Source organism: Pollicipes pollicipes, unplaced genomic scaffold, assembly GCF_011947565.3.
Source record: "Pollicipes pollicipes isolate AB1234 unplaced genomic scaffold, Ppol_2.1 Scaffold_4295;HRSCAF=5057_pilon_pilon_pilon, whole genome shotgun sequence".
NCBI lineage: Eukaryota > Metazoa > Arthropoda > Thecostraca > Pollicipedomorpha > Pollicipedidae > Pollicipes > Pollicipes pollicipes.
The window spans coordinates 8,967,498-8,992,911 of record NW_023596461.1 but is presented as its reverse complement, the minus strand read 5'-3'; the positions used below and the strand labels follow the sequence as shown (position 1 = coordinate 8,992,911).

The window sequence follows — 25,414 nt, the reverse complement described above, 5'->3', positions numbered from 1 at the left end:
ACGCCGGCGGCCCAGAGTCCAGCTCCGAGTTCACCCCGTCGGCGGAGAGTCGCCGCCTGCAGGCCAAGCTCTGCAGCAAAGGTGGGTCGGAAGTGCCTACCAGCAAAGGACTGCCGAGCACGAGTGACAAACACGAGTGACATTAGTCATGATGGTTTTACCATCCAGTTGATTGTGTTGATATGCTTTGCAAGAGGTGGCAATACCTTTTGATCTCACTATAGCAAATTGAATGTATTCTTTGAATGCCTCATCGATTTTGTTCAGTTTATTCAGCGCAGTGCTGTGCTTTTCCATGGTATGGTTACGCTACACGATTCGTGAGATACGATGCAGTTGACATCCGTGCAGCGTACGCCATTGAGATCCGCTTCCGTCTGGTGGCCATCGATAAGATAATGTTTGTTGACGAGATAATATTCAAAAGGGGCTTAGATGCCGTGTGGTGCGGCCCGACCGCGCGTCGAGACTCTCCCGGTGCCGGGTTGGCGGCGGCGAGCTGTAGTCTTGGGGGCGGATGCAGCCCTGAGCCGCGTGTACCCGGTCCAGCGCCGCCGGCCCCTGTCGCCCGCGCGGCCGCGGCGCGCGGCCGTCTCTGCCCCGCTGACGGAACGTCCGGCCGACAGGCGACGAGGCTGTGCGCCACCGCAAGTGCATGCTGACCGAGACCGAGTACTACCAGTACCTGCCGGCCGAGCCGCCCGACTCGGACGTCGAGGACGGCTCGGCCGCCGGCCGCCAGACCCACATCGAGGTCAGATTACGCCCGGTCCGGGTGGTGTTGGTGTGTGGGGGAGGGGCAGCAGGTGGCGAGGACGCGGTATGCCGCACCGCAAGGGTCAGAGGACCCACGCGGCAGAGGTGGCGTGCGGGCGGGACGTCCTGCCGGCTCACAGTACGACACGGCAGGGCTTCTCTGATTTAGCCTCTCCAGATTGTGGAGCTAGCGAATTTCACGGTGTCTGCGGTAATAAGGCACGGCTCCCCTCAGTGTGGATTGGTGTCGCGCCGCCCATATCAGTCGCTGTGCTTACCATGAGGGGTTAAAAAGGGAGGCAAGTCGGGTCAACGGCACTGCGAATGCGCTTTGTCCTTAAGCGCCATTCAGCAGCTATTCGTCACTCCGTTGGTGTGGCGCACGGCACGTGCGTAACGTCCGCCACCGGTTCTGACATGCCCCGAGGGCGACCTCCCGGCCGGCGCCGGTGGGATCATGGAGTCTGCGTCAAATGTAGCTGCCGACGGAGGGGCGAGTGCGGCCGCCCGGGCTCGGACCGGTGCGGGTGGATAGCGGAGCATGGTGCCGGGGCCCGCCGTCTGACTCCGCCGGCTAACCTCGGGCCCGCTGGCTGACTCCGCCGGCTAACCTCGGGCCCGCTGGCTGACTCCGCCGGTGACCGGTCTGCCGCCGCCCGTCGGCAGATCCCCAGCTGGACCATCAGCCAGCTGAGTCCGCTGCACAGCGCCGACGGCACCGAAAACCTGGACGACCTCGTGTTCGCCAAGCGTCACCTCAAACACGAGATTGACGAGAAACGCCGCAAGCGGTAAGCACCGGTCTCTGCCCACCCCCGGCGACTGTAAGCACCGGTCTCTGCCCGACATCGGCGGCTGTAAGCACCGGTCTCTGCCAGCCCTCGGCGACTGTAAGCACCGGTCTCTGCCCGCCCTCGGCGACTGTAAGCACCGGTCTCTGCCCGACCTCGGCGACTGTAAGCACCGGTCTCTGCCTGCCCTCGGCGACTGTAAGCACCGGTCTCTTCCCGCTCTCGGCGACTGTAAGTACCGGTCTCTGCCCGCCCTCGGCGACTGGAAGCACCGGTCTCTGCCCGACCTTGGCGACTGTAAGCACCGGTCTCTGCCTGCCTTCGGCGACTGTCACGTCTTCATTGTGCCGCAGCAGTGCGGCGCAACGGTGTGCTGCATGTGCTGAGTGACTGTGTAACAACTTACCCTGCATGAGCTTAGCCACGGGTACACTGTTAAAACTGTGTGGCTGAGTTTTCCCCGATGCTGCGACTGCAGCGCACATATGCACCATGACTCTGCCTTCCATGGTGAACTCGCGCTCTTCACCACTCGCCCACAGGGGGAGGATGGGGGAAGGGGGGGGGGGGGGGGCGAAGCAAAGTAAGTTGGTAGGGTGTTGAGGGATTGGGCGGCGTAGCGTTACGCTCAGGTGTGGTTGAAAGTCATGTACATTTTTTGAAAGTATTTTTAAACCTCAGATCCGGATGCCGTTTGGCCCCCCTCATTACAGGCAGCGCGTCCGTGACGTCCGTTATTGATTTCCTACATCTAGCTCAAGACGCTAAGCTTAGCATGACCGGGGAGGGGGATAGCATATCCGGGGCGGACCGGTGGTGAGCAATTGCAAAAATGCGCAACCAAATTTATGGGCAACCTCACCCGGCGCGCTCCACGGGGATAGAGCCCAATCCCCGAGTTTGCCCCCCCCCCCCCAGTAGTCAACCGTCGTCTGCTCTGACTAACCCTGCCAAGTGCTCGGGAGCCTGCCCAGGCCATGGTCTTGACCTTGACGTTACACTTGCCTGAGGATACGCAAGAGTCCAACCTCGATAGCCTTGCAGTGCGCTGCCTGCTTTACGCGTTGAATGCGTACATTTTTTTAAAATTTGACCAACAGTTGAGTTTTATTTTAAGCTAACATTTGATATTTTTGCATCCATGACGGCAGAAAATTATCACATTTGTTTTCTATGCATATACGCCCCACGAGAGGTGTCTGATTCCGCTTTGTCTGACTAAACGACGCCCGGCGGACGGCATCGGCGGAGCTCGGCCCCTCTCCTGACGTCCCCCCCTCGCCGCGTCTGATCCCAAGGGGCCCCGGCGGACAGCGTCGCCGGAGCTGGACCCCTCCTCTGACGCGCCCCATCGCCTACCGCCAGGTGGGACCTGCAGCGGCTGCGCGAGCAGCGGCAGTACGAGAAGCTGAAGCAGTCGTACTACCGCGGCCGCGGCGGCCGGGCGGGCGGCGCCGGCGGCGGGGAGAGGGAGGCCGGCCGCCGGCTGACGCTGCGACCGCCCGCCGCCGGCGCCCTCTACCTGCAGGTGTCACCCCAGCTGCCGGTCTGTGCATTTGGCTGCAATCTGCCCGTGCTGGCCGACAGGTGAGGGATCCCGGCACCCCGGCCGCGAAACGTCAATGGCCGATGGGGTCGTGCTAATGTGCACGCGGTAAAACGCTGTCGGTGATTCGTGCTGCCGCCAGAAGTTTTCAAATCGTCCCGCTCTATTTTGCCTTTTGCTGTTTTCATGATCTGTGAACCGTTTTCATCACTTCATTCGCTGCTTTTCTTTGACCTCGGCATCCTTACGCTCTAGGACGGAACGTCATTTTCAAGATATCTTCTCTGATGTGGCGAGCATGTTCCTCTGTTTATAATAAACTGCCGTGTTGACGTCGTTCCACACTGGATCCAGACGTCCTGGAGCCACCAACCATGGCACTATCCTCTGTCCGGCAGGGAGTTCCGGCTACCTTGGACTCCGGGCAAGGCGCCGCCGGCTCCAGGCGCCCGCGCTGACTCGCGGGGACGCCGCTAGGCGGCTCCACTGCGCACCTACGTACCCTGTGATCTTTTAGCTGTGCTGGGAAGGGGTGGGTTGGGGTGGGGGCAGTGTTTTGTTGGTTGTCGTCACCTAGCCGGTGTTGGCTGTAGCCTATCTTGGTCGTACTGTTGTCAGTTAAGCGGATGTCAGGGGAGGGGGGGTGTCTGGGACCGTGGTGAAGTCGTTGCTGTTCCAGATGCGTGGTGTGTTGTGTCGCGTAGCTCGTGCTCCAGCCGCGCCGTCACGCTCAGGGCTCCAGCTTCTGTCCGGTGGCTCGTGGCCGGCGCAGCCCGGCGTCCATGGACGGCGGCTATCTGTCGTTAAACGTGGTCTGTCTCTCAGGGCCGTCATCCTTCGCGCGGTGGAATAACGAGCATAGTACGGCGCCGCGTCACCCGCGTTGGCCAGTTTTGGGCCTGGCGTGCCATTCTGGCTACCACCCTCGACGTGGCGACTTATCACGATTGGGGTGTTTATTCTTCATGTGTATTGTCATCATGGTTGCCGTTTTCCAAAGTAGATTCGGGTCGAATTAGTGTTTGGGGCTGTTCCTGTCACTCGCTGTCGATTGGCGTGCTAAAAACATTCATTTCATTATTCGGGGGGGGGGGGGGGGTCTGGGCTATGTGCAGGCTGCAGACCAACACGAGTGTTGATCGATGCTAAGTAGAAGTGTGCAAATGTTCAACGGCGGGCGCTGGTCTCCATGCGAGTAGGCAGCCAGGGGCGCCAACGACGGCCGGCCGCGGCGTCTCGTGACCGCGTCTGCCGTCGCGCGCCGGCGCGAGCGGGGAGGAACAGCGTCGGCGGGACCGACAGGCTCTCGGACGGGTACCCCATCTCCCGGGCCGGGCGCCTCCACCGTCTCCGGTCGGCGAGCGACCTTCACGGCCGTGCGGACCGCGACGGGCTGAGCCCCGTCCAGCTGTCAGTGCCCGAGGGCATGGCCCGTCTCCCGCTGTTCTCAGTGGGGACCGCCGACAGGGGCCCATCTGCTCGGGGTGTGGCGCGCCTGGGTCGGCCTGTGTGCCGGCGCCCCTCCACCGGCGACGCGAAGCGGGAGGCCGTGGCTCTGTTCGCCGTGTAGCATAGGGTGCCACGGCCCCGCCGCATGTATTCTAGATGTGGGCTGCAGCGGGGCGGGTCGCGCCGCTGCGGTGTTGGTGCCGTTAGTCTAGCGCCGGCTGCCGTCTCCACACGGGACCCTGGCCGTCGGCGTACGTGTGTCAGTCGTGATCGTAGACCGTTCTCATCTCCCGTGTATCATACACATCTCACTGTGGCGTCGTTCGCCGGCTGCTGGCCCAGGCACGATCGTTGTTGCGTTACCCGTGCAGTTATTCTGTTACGAAATATCATATGAAGCGAGACTTCGTGTTTGACTCCCAGTGGAGAAGAGAAGTGTCAGGAACGGTTGGAAACCGGCATCGCCATAAACAGTGGGTGTTCCGGCCAGGTAACCCCCTCCGCTCCCGCGCGGGATGTACTCTCATTCGCTGATTGACTGTTGCATAGTGTGTGTTGCAGATCAAAATGCTTCCGAGAATATGAGATCATCCCAGACGACAAGTGACCCGAGTTGCTTTTAAATTCAACCCTCACATCAGCGGAGGGTCGGTGTTTTCAACCCCATGAGCAGGCTGTGTGCCACTCCACTCACTCGCCTTCCCCTTTCCCTTTTCCTGGGCGTCGTGTAAGGGAGGCCGGGTTAAGAAAAGGTCAAATGTTGTTGTCCAAAAAGATTGAAGTAGTTATGCCATGAAGCATCTTTCCAGTCGCACCGGGTATGGAGCAAGTTGAATGCACTACTGCTGTTGAGCCGTGTCTCAGCCGGCCCCGGTGGTGTAACCGCACATCCAAGCTTTGTGGAGTCAACTTTTGTGATTGGTGTTTTGCGCGACAAAGACACGAACAGGCCGGTCTCGCCGAACGTTGCTAAGGTCCAGCCCCCCGGCCCTAGTAATGATTACTGACACGGCTGACACGTTACACATAGGTTATCAACGTGACCTCAACATTACGGTACGGTGTAAAGGACTCATATTCCGGTGCGCATCTACAACGGGCTCGTCTCAAGGCTGCAAGGGTCTGCCCGAGTTTGTAACAGGTAAAGGATGCATTTTAAGGGACCGGGACGCACGTCATCGGACACCCATTTTATGGACCACCAGTTACATTGTTGCAGCATAAGAACTGATTCCGTGGCGAAAATGAAGATCCCGCATGAGTCAGCAGAACATGAAGGAAATTCCTACGTAATTCGCGATGAAAGTGTTTCTCGGTCGGCTTTTAACGTCCGGGATTTTGTAGCGACAGTTTTCGTAGGGAACAATGCGGGTGGCTCCCAAATCACCCTACATAATCAAAAAGCTGGTGTCAGGGGCGGAGCCAGGATTGCCTGAAGAGGGGCAGGGGAGTGCAGAACATGCGTCGGCCACAGTGCGGAGCGGTGTGTCGATTCCGGCTGAGACTGCCAGCAATAGTTGTAAAGTGATATGACGGCCTCACGCATACGCGAGCCGATGCAATTCGCTCGTGTCCATGAATCGGGGTGCTTCGTGACGTGATCTTCCAGGTAGGACAAAAGATGATGGTCTTTTCGAGGTGGTTGGTGACGTGTGTCTTTTTTACCCATCACGGGTCAGTGGATTGGAATATTGAGCTACATAGATTAAGTATAAGAGCACCTGTAATGCGTGTCGTGTGAATACAGTACATTTTTCAGTTCCTTCGTGCGTAATGCCGGAGCTGCTTGATGATGAACGCAGATCCCCCTTTCACTGCACTGCAATTACTGGGTCGCACGCGTGGAGCAACAGCAGCAATGAGAAGCATCTGCGTACACGACTGATGGCCGAGTTGCTGGATTTAATTCAGGAGCACGAGAGCGCTTCATGGAAAAAACATAGGAGGACCCCAGTTAAAACACATCAATCTAATTTTAACCTTCTTGTCGGGAGCCATTTTCGATGTCAATGTAACAATGCGAGCCTGATTTCCCCCGACCATCCCCTTGGTGGTACCTCTGGTGGACTGATGCGAATCGTTATGTAACAGGGGCCTACTTCTTGCCAATAACAACGGCTGTGCATGGCAAATTTCGTACCAAACTGTTACGTGATTTATGGATGACCCGGGAAGCAAAAGTCACAAAAGATAGTTCTGAGAGGTCTAGCAATTTTTCACGCTAAAAATACTCTTACAAATTGCCGGCTGATTCACTTATAATCTTTTGATGTTTTGAAAGCGTAAGAAAGTCATGCAGTCGATGCACCTATCTTTTTCTCGTCAACCCCTGGCCATGGCTGCGTTTTAACAGCAAATCCATTAATTCATTTCCACTAGGTTGACCCCAATCACCGCCACGCTGCCCTTGGTTCAGAAGCGCGCGGCGCCGGTTGTGGTTGTTGTCTGGGGGGCCGGTTGCGGAGCACAGAGGACAGGTTTGATAATTCAAGCTTGATTATCAGCCCGATCAGATACAATGGCAGATGTAAGTATTCTGTGGTTATGGGTTGGGGTGTTGTTTGTTGTTGCCGCGACTGATGAGTTGTCGCCCGATTTCGTCATGTGATAGGCCGTGTTTGTAACAGTTGTCCTTTTTTTGTTAGGAATCCAAGCCCGCAGAAGGAGGCGACGCCGGATCTGAGTATATCAAGCTGAAGGTCGTGGGACAGGTACCTATACAATTCAAATAGAAAGGAGTGCTAGGTTGACGAGTACTTGATCGTGTTCGCATATGCGTCGCTATTGTCGTAAATGCCGCGAGCGGCATTTCTGTGGAACTGAGTTGGAGTCGATTAATATACCTGAAATTTTTTAGTGCCATGTGTCACCAAAATGTAAAAGAAATAATTTCTCATTTATTAATGCACTGACTAGCAGTTGAATAGATGTATCACATCCTATTGAAGATGTCATTGACCATTTCATGTGGAAGGATGTATGGGTGTGCCCCTAGTCTCACGCAGTAACAGTATTTCATTGATTTTAGGATTCCAATGAAATACACTTCCGAGTTAAGATGACAACACAAATGGGAAAACTGAAGAAGTCATACAGTGAAAGAGTGGTAAGTGGCTTTAACCATGTGTGAAGCTGTCTAGCATATGTGTTTTGTTCAACCATCTGGCCACTATCCTTTATCCCCTTTACTTCAAGATCTCTGTTCTCCATCCAGCCCTGCCTATGCCCTGTCATTTCATGATCCCAGTTTCCTTTGCTGTGTCCTGTACTCCAGCTTGCCCTATTTCCTTCCCCACCCAGTCATCTATCCCATTCTTCTTTGTCCAGCTTTGCCATAGCCATTCACACAGGCCTGCCTGGTCCTGCCCTCAACCATGTATCAGCCCTACTGTCTGTCTACCTTCCCTCTTGTCTTGCCCTCTGGTCACATTCTTGCCCTCTTTGATGCCCTCTGTTCCATCATATATCATGTGATATGTGCAGTCATTGGTGCAAAATGACTATCATAGTTGGCACCCTAAAATGCCAATCACCATCACCCTGTGAAGTATGCTGGTGTTTTCCATGTGCTGTCTGCTGTGCTGTTTCTGAGTTCTGCTCCAAGACTTATCATCTGTGCTGCCAGCCATGATGTTCTCTGTTCTCTGCCTTTGTCATCTGTCAAGTTCTGCACTACACTATACTGTACTGTTCTGGCCTATTCTCTTCCATCCTGGACACAGCAGACTAGACATGCTCTTGATGTCCTGTATGGATATGATGTGCTGTATGTCCTGTATTAGGCCAAGGGTGTGGCCACATCTGATATTGAGGGACAAATGTGAGCAGTGACCTTGGGCACTGGCACATCCTCAAAGGGAGTGTTCCACACTTGTATGGGGTATTGACCTGAAATAGCCATTTTGAAGACCATTCAGCACAGATCAGGGCCCTGCCTGTCTAAGGCCTGAAGCCCTCTAGTTTATGGCTATGTTCCCCCAAAATGTGTAGACTACTTCATGAAGACTATTTCAATGTCATTCAGGCACACGTAACACCATAGCAGTGGGCGCCAAATGACTACTGCAGTCAGCACTTCTGAAAACGCCAATTAACACCAATGACGCCATAACGTCATTCAAATCATGGATCATGCACCACTCAAGGTCAAGAAGAATGCTATTGTTCAGCCATTCAGATCTAGCCTCTGTGAGCATGATTTGCAAATATAGTGGGCATCAGTTGGCTCCTAAGGAATGTTGAGCAAGCTGTGCATGCTTCAATGATGAATCATGTTTTATGCAGTATGTTATAAGAAGGTGGACATGCTTTCTTCACTTGCTAGTTATACTTGACAATGACTAAGAATAATGCTAACAAAATGATTGAAGATGATGCTATAACCAAGTATGTTAATGCAAACAAACATCCTACACTCACGGATAGATATGCAAGAACATCATGAGAAAGGGCCGAAACACGAGCACATAACCGTTCCAGCACTGCCACAGCCATACCCCGACGAGTTTAGAATACTACAAGGGAGTGCTGGGGTGTCAGCCTTGCACTGTTGTCACACAAGCACATTAACGTCATGCAAACGTCCCATGAAGCGTTCGAATCATGATGTATGGGGTGTCATTTACTTAATAGGGTTATGTTGTCAAGAACAGATTATCACATAGAGGTGTATAAATAGTTAGGTGAATCCATCCCATCGTAAGTGATGCTTCAATATGTTCAAATGTGCATCATTCCCTTTAAGTTCCTACCATTGTAGCCGTCAAGAATTGGAGCTTTAATTTTTATGTAGGGGACAACATGGCATGAAATTCGCATTTTTGAATGGAAAGCTCTAGGATTGATAATTTAATGGCCGAAATTTAGGGAGGAGATCTCATCCGGGAAAAGCCAAGGGAAGACATCCCCTACCCTTCACTATATGATGCGGGCCAGACCCCATGGATCAGACTAGGTGGCTTGGCTATGATATTCCTATACTTAGCGGTGGTTGGCCAACCAGCTAGGGTAATTTTGATGTGGTTGGAAGACTTTTGCACCCGTCGAAACCATTGCATTTGAACTAAATAGACTTTGTTAGGTCTAGCTTAAACTCGAAACTAAGTGTTTCTCCACCCCAAAAGATGATAATATCTCATGAGTTCTAAGCGTGGTGGAACTCTGGCGGCGGCAGTAAGCGTGAAATTTTGGCCGGGGCAGTCGGTCAGATTCATTACGCCATGTAAGGAATGCTATTTTTGGGACTACAGCCGTTGCCGTCCTTCACTCTTTTCTCCCACTGGGAGAGAGTAGAGCTCTCGTTTCGTGTTTATTTGTGAAGGCTGTGTTCAAACTACCCGACGGTCGTTTTCAGGGTGTACCAGTGACGTCACTCCGGTTTCTCTTCGACGGCCGCCGGATCAATGACGACGAGACGCCGAAGGCGCTAGAGATGGAGAACGATGACGTCATCGAGGTGTACCAGGAGCAGACTGGCGGCCGCTGAGGTGCGCTGCGGCCCGCCCCTCTGGCCATTCCCACTGGCCGGCGTCGTGGCCCGGCCCGGCAGGTCACGTGTGTGCTGAGCCGGGCGCCGTCCACGGCCGCGCCCTCCCACGTCGTCATCTCATCATCACTTGCCGCGCGACGCGGTCCGAGCATTGTGAGACGCCCCGACCCAGCGCCTCGCCGCCCCATGTCACCGTAGACGGCGGTGGCTGGCTTTTGTTCGGTATGCAAAGGTAGAATCCTCCACCGATTACTGGGTACGTCCACTGCTATGTCCGGTTAATGAATCCCAAAAGAACTAAACGCATGGTTGGGTCAACTGCTTCCCGCTTGCACTCTGCATCTTGCTTCTGTTGTGGACAGGCGATTGAGACGCTACGTGTTATTCTCTGAGATACTTCGCGTGCGACAGCTAATCTGTAATCAGTGTGTTCCGTGTCTGGGAAAAATACTTGGTGTCTTAGAAAATACATTTGTACCATCCATGCTCATCATTCGCTGTGCAGAACGTCGTGTTTTCGGTCGGGACGCCTGATGCCGAAATATGTCCCAACTGAGCTCAAAGCGGTGGTCTAGGAATGGGGGTGGGTGCCCGCCGAACACTAATCAACGCGCCTTGAGCTGCGCAGAGGTGCAACCCAAGGAGTTAAAAAGTAACCCTACGGTTCTGAGCGGAGATTCTATTAGTTACACGGATGGTTAATAACATGCTCCATTATCCCACGTGTCCAACCACTCATTTAGCACATCGCCGTTTAGATGGCATTTTCGCAACATGTGCCTGGCAGCGGATGCGTTAACAGCCGTCAGAGCTACTGAAGTCACGCCGGCTTGTAGAAGTTAAAATCAACTCGCGGATGCACCGTTTCCTCCATTGCCATACGCCAGAGATCGCGGAGCTGAGCGGTAAGGGATGACAATGCTACGATGCCCAAACAGTTTTAATTATAACTGGACATCTAGTCGCGAGGTACATAAGTCGGAGGAGGAAGTACGGGTCGACGAGGTCATCTAGTGCTATAATCTTTTGTAAGACCCTGGGATGGAAGCCCGGTCCCCACGCCACCGTGCCCTTTAAGAGACAAGGGCCGACTTCCTCTTTATATAACGACTGGAGGTCATCCAGTCGCCCACACCGCCTCTTACTGTCGTTGGTTTGTCCGTCGCGTTGTCGGTTGTGTCTTGCCAGCTGCCTTAGAATGTTATTTGAGCGGAACGAGGTCAAGTAGGCGCTGCTACCACCTCAGCAGAAGCATGGGCCATTTCATTTACAACCAGCTCGATGCGCTCAAGCACCCGGACAGTCGCGCGCTTTCCGGCCCACTTAAGAGCCACCACTTGTCGGAAGATATGACCAAGCCAGGCATTTCTCCTTTCATTTTTCTCAGGACAGCAAGCCTTACAAAAACTGCTCCGCCAATTTCTCTGTACCGTAACGCCTCAGTAATTACATTAGGTCCGACAGTTAAAGTTGAGTAATAGTGGGACGGCGTAAAACCCTTCCAATCGCTACAAATGGCACCACATCCTGCACCTCTCTAATTTGGAGCCATCCGTTAACATTTGCACGTACGTCTGGCATTCGCGTGCGTGCAATGAAGGAACCGATATCAGACTTCCGCGGTCATGCACCTTTTGTCCGACGTACATGGATCTAGGTCACATGCAATTTCCAGAAGCCTCTGATGTGCGCATGATGTGCTTCTCAATGTCTCATCATCCTTTGCGTAAAGCGCCTTTTAAGACCCTTTTAAAGTATAAAACCCTCTGATTTTGAACTTGACGTCTGCGAGCTTGTGCAAAGTACTTCAAGGTCACCCAGGCATGCATGATGCCACAGGAACGTTACGCGAATACTGACGTCTTCATTGGCCATGTGGTGCTCAATGCCAAGACAGATATCATCATCTAGTTTTTGGTGTCTAGGGCATGTCCGCACAATTTCTGGCACCAGCGAGCTTCATTTGGCTCTCAACCAATGTAATTCGTTCGGCGAAAGTTTTGAATACCCTATGCCCCTCAAGCCCTGTGCTACGTAGTACAGAAGTTAGGCAATGGTACGAGTTATGACAGGAATCGGGCGTGGATTCGAATAGGTTGAAGGGGTTGTCCCAGCTTTTCGTTCTTCACTTATCGTTATGAGACGCGTACGACTTGGTCAGTGATACAAGTTTTCTCGAAATGCTGCAGAATAGCTCAGCATTTCGGTTTGAAGTAGCGGGCCCTGCGGGAGGCATTTCATTCGATTCCCTACGCACCACAATGAAAGCAGCACATTTATCTTGCTAAATAGCAGCACATTTCTCTTGGCTTTTCCAACGCGCGTGTTCTACAACGTTCGCAACACGCTACTGTCTTACTTTTTATTTATAAAATAAGTCCTACTAAAGCTGGAAACACTGGTTAAGTGCTTTTGAACATTAAGTCATTGTCCCGTATATTCAACGGAACGTTATGCTATAGCTTTGGTTTCTTCCCTATGGTGTGTATCACAATTACTCTTTTCGAGGCGCACTTTGGCTTTGGGAATGGAAGTATCACATGATCCAGGTGACCATATATATATATATATATATATATATATATATATATATATATATATATATATGCATGTGACACAGGCCCTTGTCCGCTGAACCAATCACAAACGTTATTTTACTCGCACCAGTATGGGTGCGCACGGTGCTCATCACGACGGTGATCGCGGCCGCTGGGAAGAGGCGCAGTGCTGTTAAAAATGTGGGCTGCGTAATTTCGACTACGAAAATAATTAAAAATCAATATCCTTGTAATACATTGACGGTGCATGAGTGGCACTACCCATTATTGGACGTAGTTAGTCCTGAGGCCTCAGCAGAATGTCTTTGAAATGTACCCCAGAGGCGGGACGCTCAGTACCATAACCGAGCATGTGGATGCAAAGAAACAATATAAAACCACGGAGAACTATGCAAGACCACCAAGAGAAAGGGCCAAAACATGCACACTTCACGATTCTCGGGGATCTGCTAACAACGCACCAACTGACACGACGCCCCCCGAAAAGTGAGCTGAGTGATTCAAGTGAGCACCACGAGCCACTTCAATCGAGGTAGCCCGCCGCCCCAGTGGTAGTTTCGCCCGACCATCTTGGCAGCCATGCTGACGTCATTCAAAGATTCCATGACGCCATCAAACGATGACGTAACGAGGCGCATGTTTCCGATATACCGAGGCTTTTTTGCCTTGAACAGTCTTGTACTTAAAGTCGTACCAGTAGTTACCAGTGAGCTTATTCCATCAGATATGATGCTTGCCCCAATATCTTCAAATGTGAAACACTCCTCTACCGCTCCAATCGTCTAGCAGCCGCAGCCCCGGCGTGATGCCGACATTTGTACTTTTACCGCGGCAGCGTTTTAGTCGATATGATTAACGCACGGTCACGGTCGAAGCTAAAAGCAGGCGTGGAAGGCTCGTGTTTTCTTAGGATTTGTTGGGGCTGAATGCCTGGCAGAATCCTAATATTCACTCGCTCTGGCAAAAAGAAACCAATCCATCAGTTGTTTGAGGACAATTCTTAAAACAAAACGTGTGACGTCATTGATCAGATGGTCAGCTCACATGAGTATGCTCCGTTTGAGTACTGCGCCAGTTTCACTGACATTCTGTATTTTGGAATTGCTCAGCGGAAAGGGGCACGGCTTTTCCCGCTGGTCGTTCTGGTCAGAGGCGTGGTGGTCCGCGTGAGGCGTGGGTTGGACTTAGCTGAAAGCCTATGGTATGTCCATGTGTCTTTAAAACTTAGTAATGTCCTCGTGTCATCTCCGATGTGAAGTCAGCGTTGTCACTTACAAAAGCGCGCTGGCGATTTGAATATGCTGTTGATGGGACGATAGTGTGCTGATATGACCTGATTAATTTGAACATTTTAGGGTCCAACATTGTGTCACAGGTACCACATAGGTCACATAGGTCTTCAAGCGATCCATCTACTGTGCCATACACTGAAGTGATAGTGATGTGATGAGCCTGGTGTGTGCATACCAGACTGGTCCATCAAAATCAGCCCGAGCCTTTGAAAAGGCTTTTGCTTAAAAATAATATGTTTAGGCACAGTTTGGGTGCAATAACCTCAACACTTGTAATTCTGTGGAATAATTTATCATATTTTGTTGGAGGCATTACACTAGGCTTTACTGTGTGCATTTGCTGATATTTTTGGTTCAATTCTGCTGTAAAATTGAGTATGTGTGATATATGCATTGTTTTCAGTCCTTAAAGACTCCATGAATTTTGCAACCTTGCAATTATCAGGGTGTCTAAATATTCACAACTAATGGATGGGTTCATTAAAAGTGATTTGTATGATTAAGCAAGTCGGACAGCAGCATCATCACCAACCATTTGATAGCTGTGGCCAATCATTGAGGAGCAACTCCAACCTTCTGACTTGGTATGACCAAGTAATTATTTAGGTGTACCCACTGAGGTCATATAAACCACCCAGGCATCAGGATCATTTGCTTCCACCATTGTAATTCATGCATTGTAATTCATTCATGGGAGCACAGCAAAACCTCCAAGCCTCATTCATAGGAGTGGTCTGCTATGAGTCATGTAGTCAAAAATGAGGTTTCATCATATTTTGGTTCATTGAAACAGCATACCTGGCAACTGGTTCATGGCACACAGTACTAGCAGTAATCACCAGCAGCAGGATATGCTATCTTTCTGTGGACATGAGATTGATTGAGGTTGACATGAGCCATAAGATGATTGCCCACTGCTGGTGGCTACTGCCTTTGCAACATGTTCAAGGATGGGAAGTGTTGTGGTGATATCCATTGCCTAATTAAGCTATTTTCCTAAGCTCTGCTCATTAGACCCCAACATTTAATCACTCAAATTATTTGAGTTGTTCATAGTTATATATAGGTGATTATTTCAGTCAAACATAAACTGACATCTATAGTGTAGCATCACCATCATATTGAAAAAAATTAATCCAAGCCTTGTAAATGGATGGATTCTGGGATCACAGGCAATGCTAAGCAGTGCCTGTTGTGTGAGCCCTGACCCCTACTGTCTGATCACAGTATTCCAGGGCAAGAGGTATTTTGATGGTGAAAGCTTAACATGACACAATGTTGCAGGATCCTTCCTGCCCCAGATATCAACTGACCTTTTATGACCTTAAGGTGTGTGGCCACCAGCTGCAGGCCATACCTATCAAGAGCAAAGAGTGAGTGCCTTAAGCAACTTGATCCCACCCTGCCACCAGCAGGTGGATCAGGGAGCAGGTGCTGTATCCAAATGAGCCTTCATAACAGATTGTGCCCTTACATGATCTGTCTGTGTCTGTAGTGAATCAAAAGGGGAGGGGTGATATGAAATCACTAATCCACCAAAACAGAACAAATTGAGGCTGCTTTTCAAGGCTTCCAGACTACTTGCAGGCAACATTTGGGATATGCAGGCTCCAGATAAGACATGCAAACCTAGATGTGTTCACATGGTTTTGGGGGACCAAATAAGTTGGAATTTGCAGGGTGTATTATTTAATGCAAGAAGCAATACAGCACCAGCTATTAGTTTTTGCCAAAGTTTAGTTTCACTTTGAATTGCACTAACAATTAACAAGACTCATGATGTATGAAATAGGAGTTGAAGCTATTGTCCAGACTTCATAACTGTAATTCAGTTGTTAAGTTTATTGTTGGAATCAATAAAGAACACCTTCCGTTTCTCACCACAGGTACTGCTCATTTTCAGACCATGCATCTAACCAAGTGGATTATGATCAAACTGTAAGGGCATTCAGTTGCAAACATATGTAACCATGTCTGGTGAGCAGTACAAAGGATTGGTAAAGCTGTCTGACCACAGTCAACAAACACTGATCAAGAAATGTCGAATCCATGATGTGTATGAAGTGGAACATGCACCTTTTGCAAGGTAATTGAGAAAAGTTTTGATTTGTGTTTCAATGATGTATTGCATGCTTATGCTCCACCTCTTGTGAGAGCTTATGATCTTAAATGCAATACATTGGTCTTTCTCAGTATTAACATCAAATCAGCATAATATTTTCATAGAATTTTTCACATTGGATGGTATGTGTGTTTGAATATCTGTGAGCCATTGCCACTACATAAGTAAGAGACTGTGCTGTAGTTCAAACTTCTTGCAGGGTGACATTGAAGTCCTCTAGCTGTGTGGCCTGGCCATCTTCATGTCTGCCAGGATCTACCCCATGCTAGGACACCCTCCCTGGAGATGACAATCTGTCTGCCCAGCCAAGTTCCACCAAAAGCTCTGCCTGGTCCACTCAAGCCAGAAGCACCAGGCAGGCCTGGCCTGAAATCTCTGCCTTGCAGTCCCTGCCCTGGAGCCACTTGGAATCCTCCACTGGCCAGGAATCCCTGCCCAGACCACTGACCCCATGCTCCTGGTACAGGGGCAAGTTCGCGACCGTGCGCAAGTCGACGCACCGCGTGTCGGGCGTCACGTTCGCCGCCAAGTTCGTGCGGCGGCGGCGGCGCGCCTCCGAGGTGCTGCACGAGATCCTGCACGAGGTGGCCATCCTGAGCTGGCGCGCGCCGCCGGCCGCCAGCCGGGCCAGCGAGCGCATCGTGCGCCTGCACGAGGTGTTCGAGACGCCCACCGAGACGGCGCTCGTGCTCGAGATGTGAGTCGGCTGCGATCAGCTTGAATGACGTCACGGCCGAGGGAGAAACAGGCCGGCCAGGTGTTGGTGCTGACTGCGTGAACGCATGCATGAACGGACAGTAATCCGGGCGCAGCATCCTCTCAGCTGACCACAGCGTGCTCTTGCGGCCAGCTGAGTTTGTTTTCAACGGCATTGACCGCAGGCTATACGGGAGCCCTCCACAGCTTGCAAAGTTACGTATTTCAACTATTTCTGGCAGGGACGTGGTTTCGTAAAATTAGTAGTCTGGGGAGTTTGAAAAGATTGCTCATCTTATCCCAACAAGGCACCAAAAACAAGACTTGATTGAACTCGGCTCACTTTCTTAAAGTTTTGTGGCATTATGCCCCCTGCTCTCCTCCCCTGAGGCAGGGCACTGCACCTCCATTGCGTGGCTTGCGCTGTGTGCCTTGCCGTCCTCGCGTGCGCGCACTGTCCGCCGGAGCTCGCTGGTGAGTGCCGATGGGCTCAAAACTGGCGTCTTCCCGTGCTGCCGTCCACCGCGTATTGAGCGGGCCCCGCGACTGCGGTGTAGTGGCGCCGGTCGGACCGCACGGCCGCCGTCACAGCGGCGTCCCTCGGCGGCCAGGGTGCCGGGCGGCGAGCTGCAGCGGCTGGTGGACGTGGGACGAGACCATCGCCGAGCCGGAGGCGCGCCGCATGCTGCGTCAAGTGCTCGAGGCGGTCGTCTTCCTCCATGACAGGATATCGCCCATCTGGACCTCAAGGTAGCACTTGCTCGATGTGTGTGTACGTGTGTTGCAGGACTGGTTTGCATGCGCCAGCCGCGGAGTCCTGCTGAATTGCTCGTGTCCGTGCGGTGGCTTCGGCGGGACTTGACGTGCCGTCGGTTATAGCACTGACGTCAGGCACGTTGCCCACGTGTCTGATATGATGTTGGTGTGATCTAACCTGCGATATTCGACCAACCCCGAAACACCCTGCCGACACCGGCGTGACTGATGTACCACTAATGCTGTAAATCATCCTGCTGACTGACTGATGTGGCGCCAACACCCTAGAGAGTACCGACTGATATCTGCCATTTTGTCAGTCAGTTATTGGGTTTAAAGGTTGCTTCAACTACTTGTATTATTTTTTGCTGGTTTAATCGGTGTGCCTGATGTGATGCTATCCATATAATTATTGACTGCCGTGCCTGCAGCCTCAGAACATCCTGTTGACGGGGCCGTTCCCCGGCTGTGACGTCAAGCTGTGCGACTTCGGCATCTCGCGTCTGATCGAGCCGGGCGTGGAGGTGCGCGAGGTGCTGGGCACGCCCGACTACGTGGCGCCCGAAGTGCTGCAGTACGAGCCCATCAGTCTGCTGACCGACATGTGGTGAGTGGGGGACGCCGGCCGCCGGCGCCACGTCACGTGACCGGTCGGGCGCCGCGCGCCACGCCGGGCGCCGCGCCGGACGCCGCGCCAGCCGGTCCGATGCCAGCCGCGCCACGGCGGGCATCGGGCTCAGATGACCGCGTCATCGCCGGGCAGGGGCCCGGCAGCAGGCCGATATAGTGGGGCGTTGTGTTGTGTGGTTTGACGGAGCGAGCGATCCCCGTCTGGTGTCCGTATCTACTGTGGTTTGTTGGCTACGAACGGTTTCGTTTCTTCTTGTTTGGTTGTGAAGTAGAATTATTTGATCATGCAGTTTGCACTGCAGGTGGTACAGGTATGCAATCAAAGATCTGTCAGCAGTGTGTATATGTATCACATGCTCGCAGTATGTACCAGATGGTCCGATGACAGTGTCGGCCAAGTGCATGTAAAAGTTCCGCATTAACGATAAGAAATCGCGCCTGTGCTTGCTGCTCTGTGCTACACCGGCCGCCACCATTCGTTTCCAGTTGTGATGCGCTGAGCCCCGTAAGATCACGCAAGGTGCATAATGTCGTAATTTGAGGGGGGCGTTAGGCCGCTGTTACGTTGTGTGTGTGCCCTGACGTCTGTGTGTGTGTGTGCGCGCGCTGGCGACCAGGTCAATCGGAGTGTTGGCGTACGTGCTGCTCTCCGGCCACTCGCCGTTCGGCGGCGACACCAAGCAGGAGACGTTCTGCAACATCGCTCAGGGCCAGCTGGACTTCCCCGAGGAGCTGTTCGCCGACACGTCGCAGGCGGCGCTCGACTTCATGACCGCCCTGTTGCTGGTCGAGCCCAGGTACGCTGCGACGATACTGCTTCGGCACTTGACTTAGCTGCGCTAGTGCCGTTGTAATGTGGTTCAGGTAGGCTGTACCGCAGCGGTTGGTATTGTAGCACCCATTCATGCATAATTTCGCTTCATGAAAACTCGGAAGCAGTTACTTTCATTTGGCTGCCAAGGACGGGCCTCCGTTAGTTGCGAGCGTTCGTTCACACAGTGTCGGTTGTCGTCCGTGCGGCGTGGCCGACGGCCGTCGGCCGTGTCGCCGATGGACAGCGTGGTCGCCGATGCCCCTGACGGCGGCCGCACGCGCTTCCAGTGAGCGTCTGTCAGCGCGCACCAGCCTGCAGCACGCCTGGCTGACGCCGCCGCCGAGCGCTCCGCCAGCGCCGGCGCCGGCGCCCCACCTGCACCAGGTCATCATCAAACGCTCCGGCCGCGACGGCGACCCGGCCTCCTTCCCCAGCAAGGTGCTGGTGCTCGACAAGAACGTGATGTGCTGACGGCCGGGCCGCCGCCCGACACGCCCGCGTCTAGTCTGCACTGTGTCCGCGCAGCAGAGCCGCGCCGCCACCGGTCGGCGCTCCACGGCGGGCACTCCGCTGCTGCCGGCGCTGCTGCCGGCGCCGGCCGTCCTGGGCATGGCCGGTTGTGCCGCCGAGTCCGGCGGTAGAGGAGCGAGCCGCTGGCGGTGCCGCTCGACGTTGCGCCCCAGTCGGCGCCAGATCTGTATTATCTAGTTACGCACGGCCCCGGCCGCGTTTTGTCGGCCCCTGGCCGTGACATTCTCACTGTTAGTTTGCACGGATTTCTCCACGCTTGTGTTAGATTCAGGAGTATGTTGCAACTCAGATCGCGGGAGTTAGATAGCTGGCAGCCGACCAGCGAGTGCGTGATCAGCTGCCGGCGTGCCGAGGTGTAGGGTGTTTTCGCTTCGCCGCCGCCGCCGGGCGTCCGGCACGTGGTTTGGCGTATCCGCCGCCAGCCTGCGGAGCTGGCGCTGCCGCCTGCCCGCGCGCCGCTCCAGCAGCCGGCGGCGGCCCGCGAGGCGGACGCCCCGACCCGGGTACGGCGGCGTACAAACTGAGACAATCGGAGCGCGCGCGCGCGCGCGCCGGACGCTCCGTCACCGTGTCGGGCTCTAGTCGGCGGTGGCGCGCCGCCGCCTCCCGTTCGCCATTCTGTGTACAAACGCGGCGCCAGGGTGGGCGTGTCCAGCACGGCCGGCGGACGCCCGTCTGCGGAATCGGCCCCGGCCCAACCCGGCCGCGTGCCAGGCCGTCGTTCGCTCAGTACTTTTGCGTTGGTTGTTTGCGTCGTGCATCAAGACTACAGTCGTTGACTGTAGGCCATTTTCGAAATGTCAGAACATTTATTCTCTCCAAGTCATGTGCGGTTTCAATTTGACGAGATGACGTCTTGGTTTAGCGAGGCGTGTTTGGTGGCACGAATGCAAGTGATAGGTTTTACGTTGAATGTTTTCGCACGTACTCAACGCGTACGTACTAGACCCTGTACTTCGCGCGGGGGACATTTTGAAAAGAAGGATGGTGTGTTTATTTCGGTAATGCGTTTCAGGGCGCGATATCACATGTCTGTATTCGTGAAAAGCGTGCACCGCGGTGTGCTTGTGTACGGACCAAATGCAGCGATCTGTGTGTCGACCAAAACCAAGTGCCGATGGTTGTCGCGTGCCACCGCCCCCTCTCACAAGCTTCCCTCCGTAGTGCTCCACGCGTCCCATCGTGTAATGTGCAGACACCACCGATTTCGTGACGTCATGTATTTAGCCCGACCGCTCAAACGGGCCAGCTCGGCTGGCGTTATGTGGCGCCTCGAGTTTCCCCATTGTATTCCATTGGCAATGCCGGCTGATACGATCGTCTTTCCTGTCTCCGTTTTTTCACAATGCGCCAATTGTAGTGTTGACCCTGGCCTGGGTCTGCACTGTTGCGCGATGCTGCATTCCATACAGCCCAGGACCAAGACTGCTGCGCTCCGTGCTGGGCCTGTTTTCTACTTTTTTCTATTAAACTGCTGTTACAAATATAAATGAAATATGATCGCTGGTTTGAGGTGTGCCTAGATGGCCTTTCTTTAGTATCAGTGCTGGCTCAGCACTATCCGTTTAAAAAGCGTTCGCCGAGAACATACGGGGGAGTCAAAACTAAAAATCGGTGGTGGTCTCGGTTGTCCCTACGCGACCTCGGTTGTTGGGTAGTAGCGAAATGCCTTAGGACGCGTATAGCTGTGACTTCGTGTTGGCGGGCACACCAGACATGGGTGACATAGACCTTCATACTATTTGAGTAAGATGCCGCATTTTTTCCAAGGGTGTGACTGAAATGACAGACTGCATCTTGAATCAGAGGCCTTCTGATATTAGACATAATTCACCGAATACCCTCTACCCATGGCCCCGTGGGTAGAAGGTAGGCCAATACCCTCTACCCATGCACACCCGCCACTCATGCCCAGTCAGTGGTGTCCACCCGTTACCCGCTCGTTTGTATTTTTAGCACCAGATCTAAGTGACAGAAGAGTTTCTGTAAGGCTTAGTACTTTTTCTTCCGCGTTGATAATTGTGAAACAACGTAAATGGTGTCCAGTACGACAAAACGAAGCGGGGGCGGTGACATTGTTTAAACTTTCTTCAAGCAGCTGCCCGACATGTCAAAGTCTTTTCCATAACTGTAGCTATGGCCGTAAAATTTCCAACATCTGCGTCCAGCGTAACTCATTACACATTCCGTATGAGTACCCATGGACCTAACCCGTGAAGTCCTCTATCTTGAACTTTCCCGATGACATGCAATTTAGCATACGCGGCAGGCATCCTGACTTCTGAAGGCTCGATCTCAGATGAAATAATGCGTCGAACGGGGCGCTCTGGTGGAAACATACGCTTTCTCGCAAGACCGAATTTGAATATTTATAAGAGAGGTGTCGTGGGCTAATCACGTTTTTTCTTACGCGAGATTTGTTGACACTGATGTTTCGGAAATATCGTGTGGGCACAGTATGTCAAAGTTCATTTTTATGTCGAGGGTAATCCGTTGTTGCTAGTTCATCAAGAGACTAAAATAATCTAGGACTGTTCTGCACACGACCACGAACCAAATCTTCCCATGGATAGTGAGTAAAATGCTTTTTGATTTTTTCCGGGTTAAAACCGCAAACTAGCCCGTGGCTGTATGGGCTTCGTAGGCACCATAACGCAAGCTTTCTCGCTCAACGCGATGTCGTTTGATTGTATTTCATTCTGGAACGCTCATTTTGTAATGACAAATTGTTTGCTGCTGCGAACGATGTCGCGACCATGCGTGCTCCGGCACGCGCATTCCGTGCGTGTCGCCCTCCAAAGCTGGAAGAGCGTTGGATGTGAACAGGACAGTCAGTCTTTCGGGCCACTGCCCACTTGGGCTGCGTAGTATTGAAAGTATTGTATTGAAAGTATTGAAATGCATGATTTTCACCCTCAATAACCTATACATTTTCTTCCAACACCAAACTTTGTGGTACAATTTCCATGCATTTCCACCCAATCCCTTTGTAAGGAATGCTGATTGTGCACCCGGTCTGCGCCGCCAATGCCAGGTGGTGAATTGGACAGATGGCTACCCGCCGGGACGAAAAAGTCCTCCCCTGCACAAACATTTTCCATGGTTTTTAATTGACATCGAAGCCAGTATAGCGCATTCTTCATAAGTGGAAGGATTGTCCAGGTCAAACAGGTTCAAAATCTTGTCCCAGATGTGTATTAGGTGACGGAATGATACGCAGTCTACTTCGTTCCGTATGTAGCCCTTTGCAACATACGCGAGGCAGCGAGGCAAGGCTCAGACAGGTCATTACATTTAGAGGCGTCGTCTTTTCCTTTACGTTCGGAGTAGGCGGCAAGGCTGCAAAGCTTTCACCTATTCTTGCCTTTCCTGCCCCGGCAGGTATTTCCTCAGGAGTTAGTAAAGGGTTGATTACGAAGTGGACAAGAGCTGCCATTATCCTAGTGAAGACGCAGCTGCCTTCATCGGTTCTCATCTTGCGTTCTGTAATGAATGCCCAATCGATTCCACCGATGCGTGCCTACTTTGACTTTAAGCGTCGTCTCTAGTACAGAAAAATGTAACTTGTTTAACCACTTGGTCCTCGCACCTCGAAGCCGGTAGGATACGCGATGCGGCATTAAAGAGCATGACTGTCCATCCCGAGACGTCAACTTCTATTACGACCATATTTACGCACTGACGGCTTAGTCAAAAGCAGAGATGATCCCAGATTCGGATGCAAGGATCTGGTGTAAATTCATGGGATTGTACAGACTACAGATAATATCAAAACGCCCAAATGAATAGGTGTAATTCGTAATAAAAGTACGTAATACGTCATACATGGGCGTGAAATAAATAAAGAAATTGACGAATCAACGCAAGATACGACGGACGCAACACTGCAATCGGTGGTGCTGTCACCATTTTCCCATCGCAATCACAATCACAATCCATTCACTGCTTGGTTACCCACCAAACAGTGAATGAACCTTCCATCGGACCATAGGCAGCATTTTCCTGGACGCATGCAATGCCAATCACAAGGCTAGACCTCGGACCCCGTGGAGTCCCATGACATGATTGGATCTCGGATCGCGGGACTCACTTCTATGTCCAGCCGTGCTGCCCGTCTCCCCCGGCCTGCCGGTTACATCAGCTTCCGGGTCTAGACCGCTGGACAACCGACCGTCCGCCGGCTGCAGGCTGCAGAGCCGCACCGCGCTCACGGCGGCGGCGACGTCACTCAGTTCACGACTAGCCCACATGCCATACACTCTTTTTCGAGGATGTAGTTTCCTATTCAGTTGGAGGAGGGGGAAGCTGGAGTCCCCCAACTTGGACTCCGGCCCTTCAAGTTTGATTCGGAAGGTGGGCCAAATCTGAGGAAAAATCTAGTTGTTGGCATATTTTCGGGGTACGTTGAGTCATTTTTCACTCTTCAGCCCCATCCGAGCTCGTTTTGTGAAATTACACCACTGCTCTTGTTCGTTGCGGGCTGCTAACATCATTAAAGCTGCACGACTACTCGTAGAGCATGCAGCATGCAACATTGAGATGACAGTTTTATAAGGCTCCGACGCGATCGCGATTTCAATTCACGAGCGAAAGAGAACGCAGCGCTGGAAGCAACTCCTCGCCGTCAAACATCGCACAGACCATCTCGCCAATGGCCAACGCCCAGTCAGAGAACGAGCGCTGTTCCTAGATGACTGGAACATCAAAAAATCAAACGAATGGAAGCTGCAAGCTAGTGTTGCAATATGTTCTGAGCTGAATGGACTTGAGTGGAGCTGATTAGACCATGTCCGTGGCATCACCGCGGTGACAAACGCTGTAAGGGACGATTGTAACGCTTGTGGACAATGTTCGCCGGCCGGCAGACCAGCGTGCTCTTGAACGAGACTGTGAGCCCGAGTGCGACGCAAGTCTCTGGCTGTCCGCAGATGCCATATACCATTTCATGGACTGTGACGGCTCCCGAGACGGACCGCCAAAGCCGTACCCGGACATCTCGCAGATAGCCGACTTCTCCGCGTCCCAGCAGCCCCAGCACGACGCGCCCGAGCCGCGAGTCAAGAAGTTCTACCCGGGCGTGCTCGACTCCAAGTACATGCAGGCGGTGGTGCGCGGCGGGCGGGAGGGCCTGCTCCAGTTCAAGGAGAACCCCCGACCCGGCTACCCGGTGCCCTACCCCTGGCCCGAGTGGTTTGACCACGAGACCGGTTCTCCCGCAGGCAAGAGGCGGCACGGAAACAAGGGCTACCCGAAAGGCTGCACGAGCGGGCCAGCCGGCGCCGGTGCCGAACTGCACGGCACCGCCGGACGCGCACAGCCGCGTGCCGTCCATGTACGACCCGCCGCAGTACGCCGCCGCCGCCGCCGCCGCCGCCGCCGCCGCGCCGCCCTGCCTCGGACGGGCCGCCGGCCGGTTGGCAGCAGGCCGAGATGCGCGGCTGCGACCAGCCGGTGATGGTGCAGTGCCCGCCGCCGGTCGCCGAGCGCTGCCCCACGCCGCCGCAGCAGCCGCCGCCGTTCGTGCGCGCCGCCAACGAGGATCTGTGCATCCAGTGCAGCGCGGCGCCCGAGGTGTACGCCGACCCGAGCAACCCGCGAGCAGACTGTACGCCGCGGCGTCCGGCGCCGGCGCCCTCCAGGCCGCCGCACCAGGCGCGGCCGCACCCCGTGCCGCACAGCACCGACAAAAACTTCGTGCCATCGTACCTGCATGTGAGTGCCCCCTCCTCTCTCTCTCTCTCTCTTCTCTCTCTCCTCTCTCTCCTCTCTCTCTCTCTCTCTCTTCTCTCTCTCTCTCTCTCTCTCTCTCCTCCTTCTCTCTCTCTCTCTCTCTCTCTCTCTCTCTCTCTCTCCTCCTCTCTCTCCTCTCTCTCCTCTCTCTCTCTCATCTCTCTCTCTTCTCTCTCCCCTTCCTCTCCCCTCTCCTCTCTCCTCCTCTCTCTCCTCTCTCTTCCCTCTCTCTCTCCCTCTCTCACTCTCTCTCTC

The 25,414-nt window shown here is 53.3% G+C and overlaps 3 protein-coding genes across 3 annotated transcripts in view; all 3 read left to right on the top strand.

The window, feature by feature from the left end:
- The first annotated feature begins 6,947 nt into the window (after positions 1–6,947).
- On the top strand, positions 6,948–10,520 carry LOC119097618 (small ubiquitin-related modifier). Its single transcript, XM_037220659.1, has 4 exons — positions 6,948–7,069; positions 7,188–7,253; positions 7,571–7,648; positions 9,896–10,520. The coding sequence occupies exons 1-4, from the start codon at positions 7,061–7,063 to the stop codon at positions 10,025–10,027; spliced, it is 285 nt and encodes a 94-aa protein (XP_037076554.1). The 5' UTR covers positions 6,948–7,060; the 3' UTR covers positions 10,028–10,520.
- Positions 10,521–15,638: 5,118 nt separating this feature from the next.
- Positions 15,639–19,783, top strand: LOC119096883 (death-associated protein kinase related-like). The gene is given in 8 exon segments (XM_037219868.1): positions 15,639–15,966; positions 16,469–16,699; positions 17,310–17,343; positions 17,345–17,420; positions 17,423–17,448; positions 17,886–18,061; positions 18,702–18,881; positions 19,186–19,783. Coding segments are annotated over 8 exon segments (1,023 nt in total). The 5' UTR covers positions 15,639–15,850; the 3' UTR covers positions 19,370–19,783.
- Positions 19,784–21,994: 2,211 nt separating this feature from the next.
- The window catches only part of LOC119096663 (titin-like), a 6,150-nt gene continuing 2,730 nt past the window's right edge, over positions 21,995–25,414 (top strand). Inside the window, exons 1-2 of the mRNA XM_037219557.1 lie at positions 21,995–22,001; positions 24,358–24,619. Coding sequence (XP_037075452.1) covers positions 21,995–22,001; positions 24,358–24,619 — 269 coding nt within the window. The remainder of the gene's footprint in view (positions 22,002–24,357; positions 24,620–25,414) is intronic.

Coding starts and splice junctions, on each gene's coding strand:
- LOC119097618 (XM_037220659.1), top strand. Junction 7,254..7,570: donor AGCTGAAGGTCGTGGGACAG/GTACCTATACAA, acceptor CATTGATTTTAG/GATTCCAATGAAATACACTT. Junction 7,649..9,895: donor AGTCATACAGTGAAAGAGTG/GTAAGTGGCTTT, acceptor GGTCGTTTTCAG/GGTGTACCAGTGACGTCACT.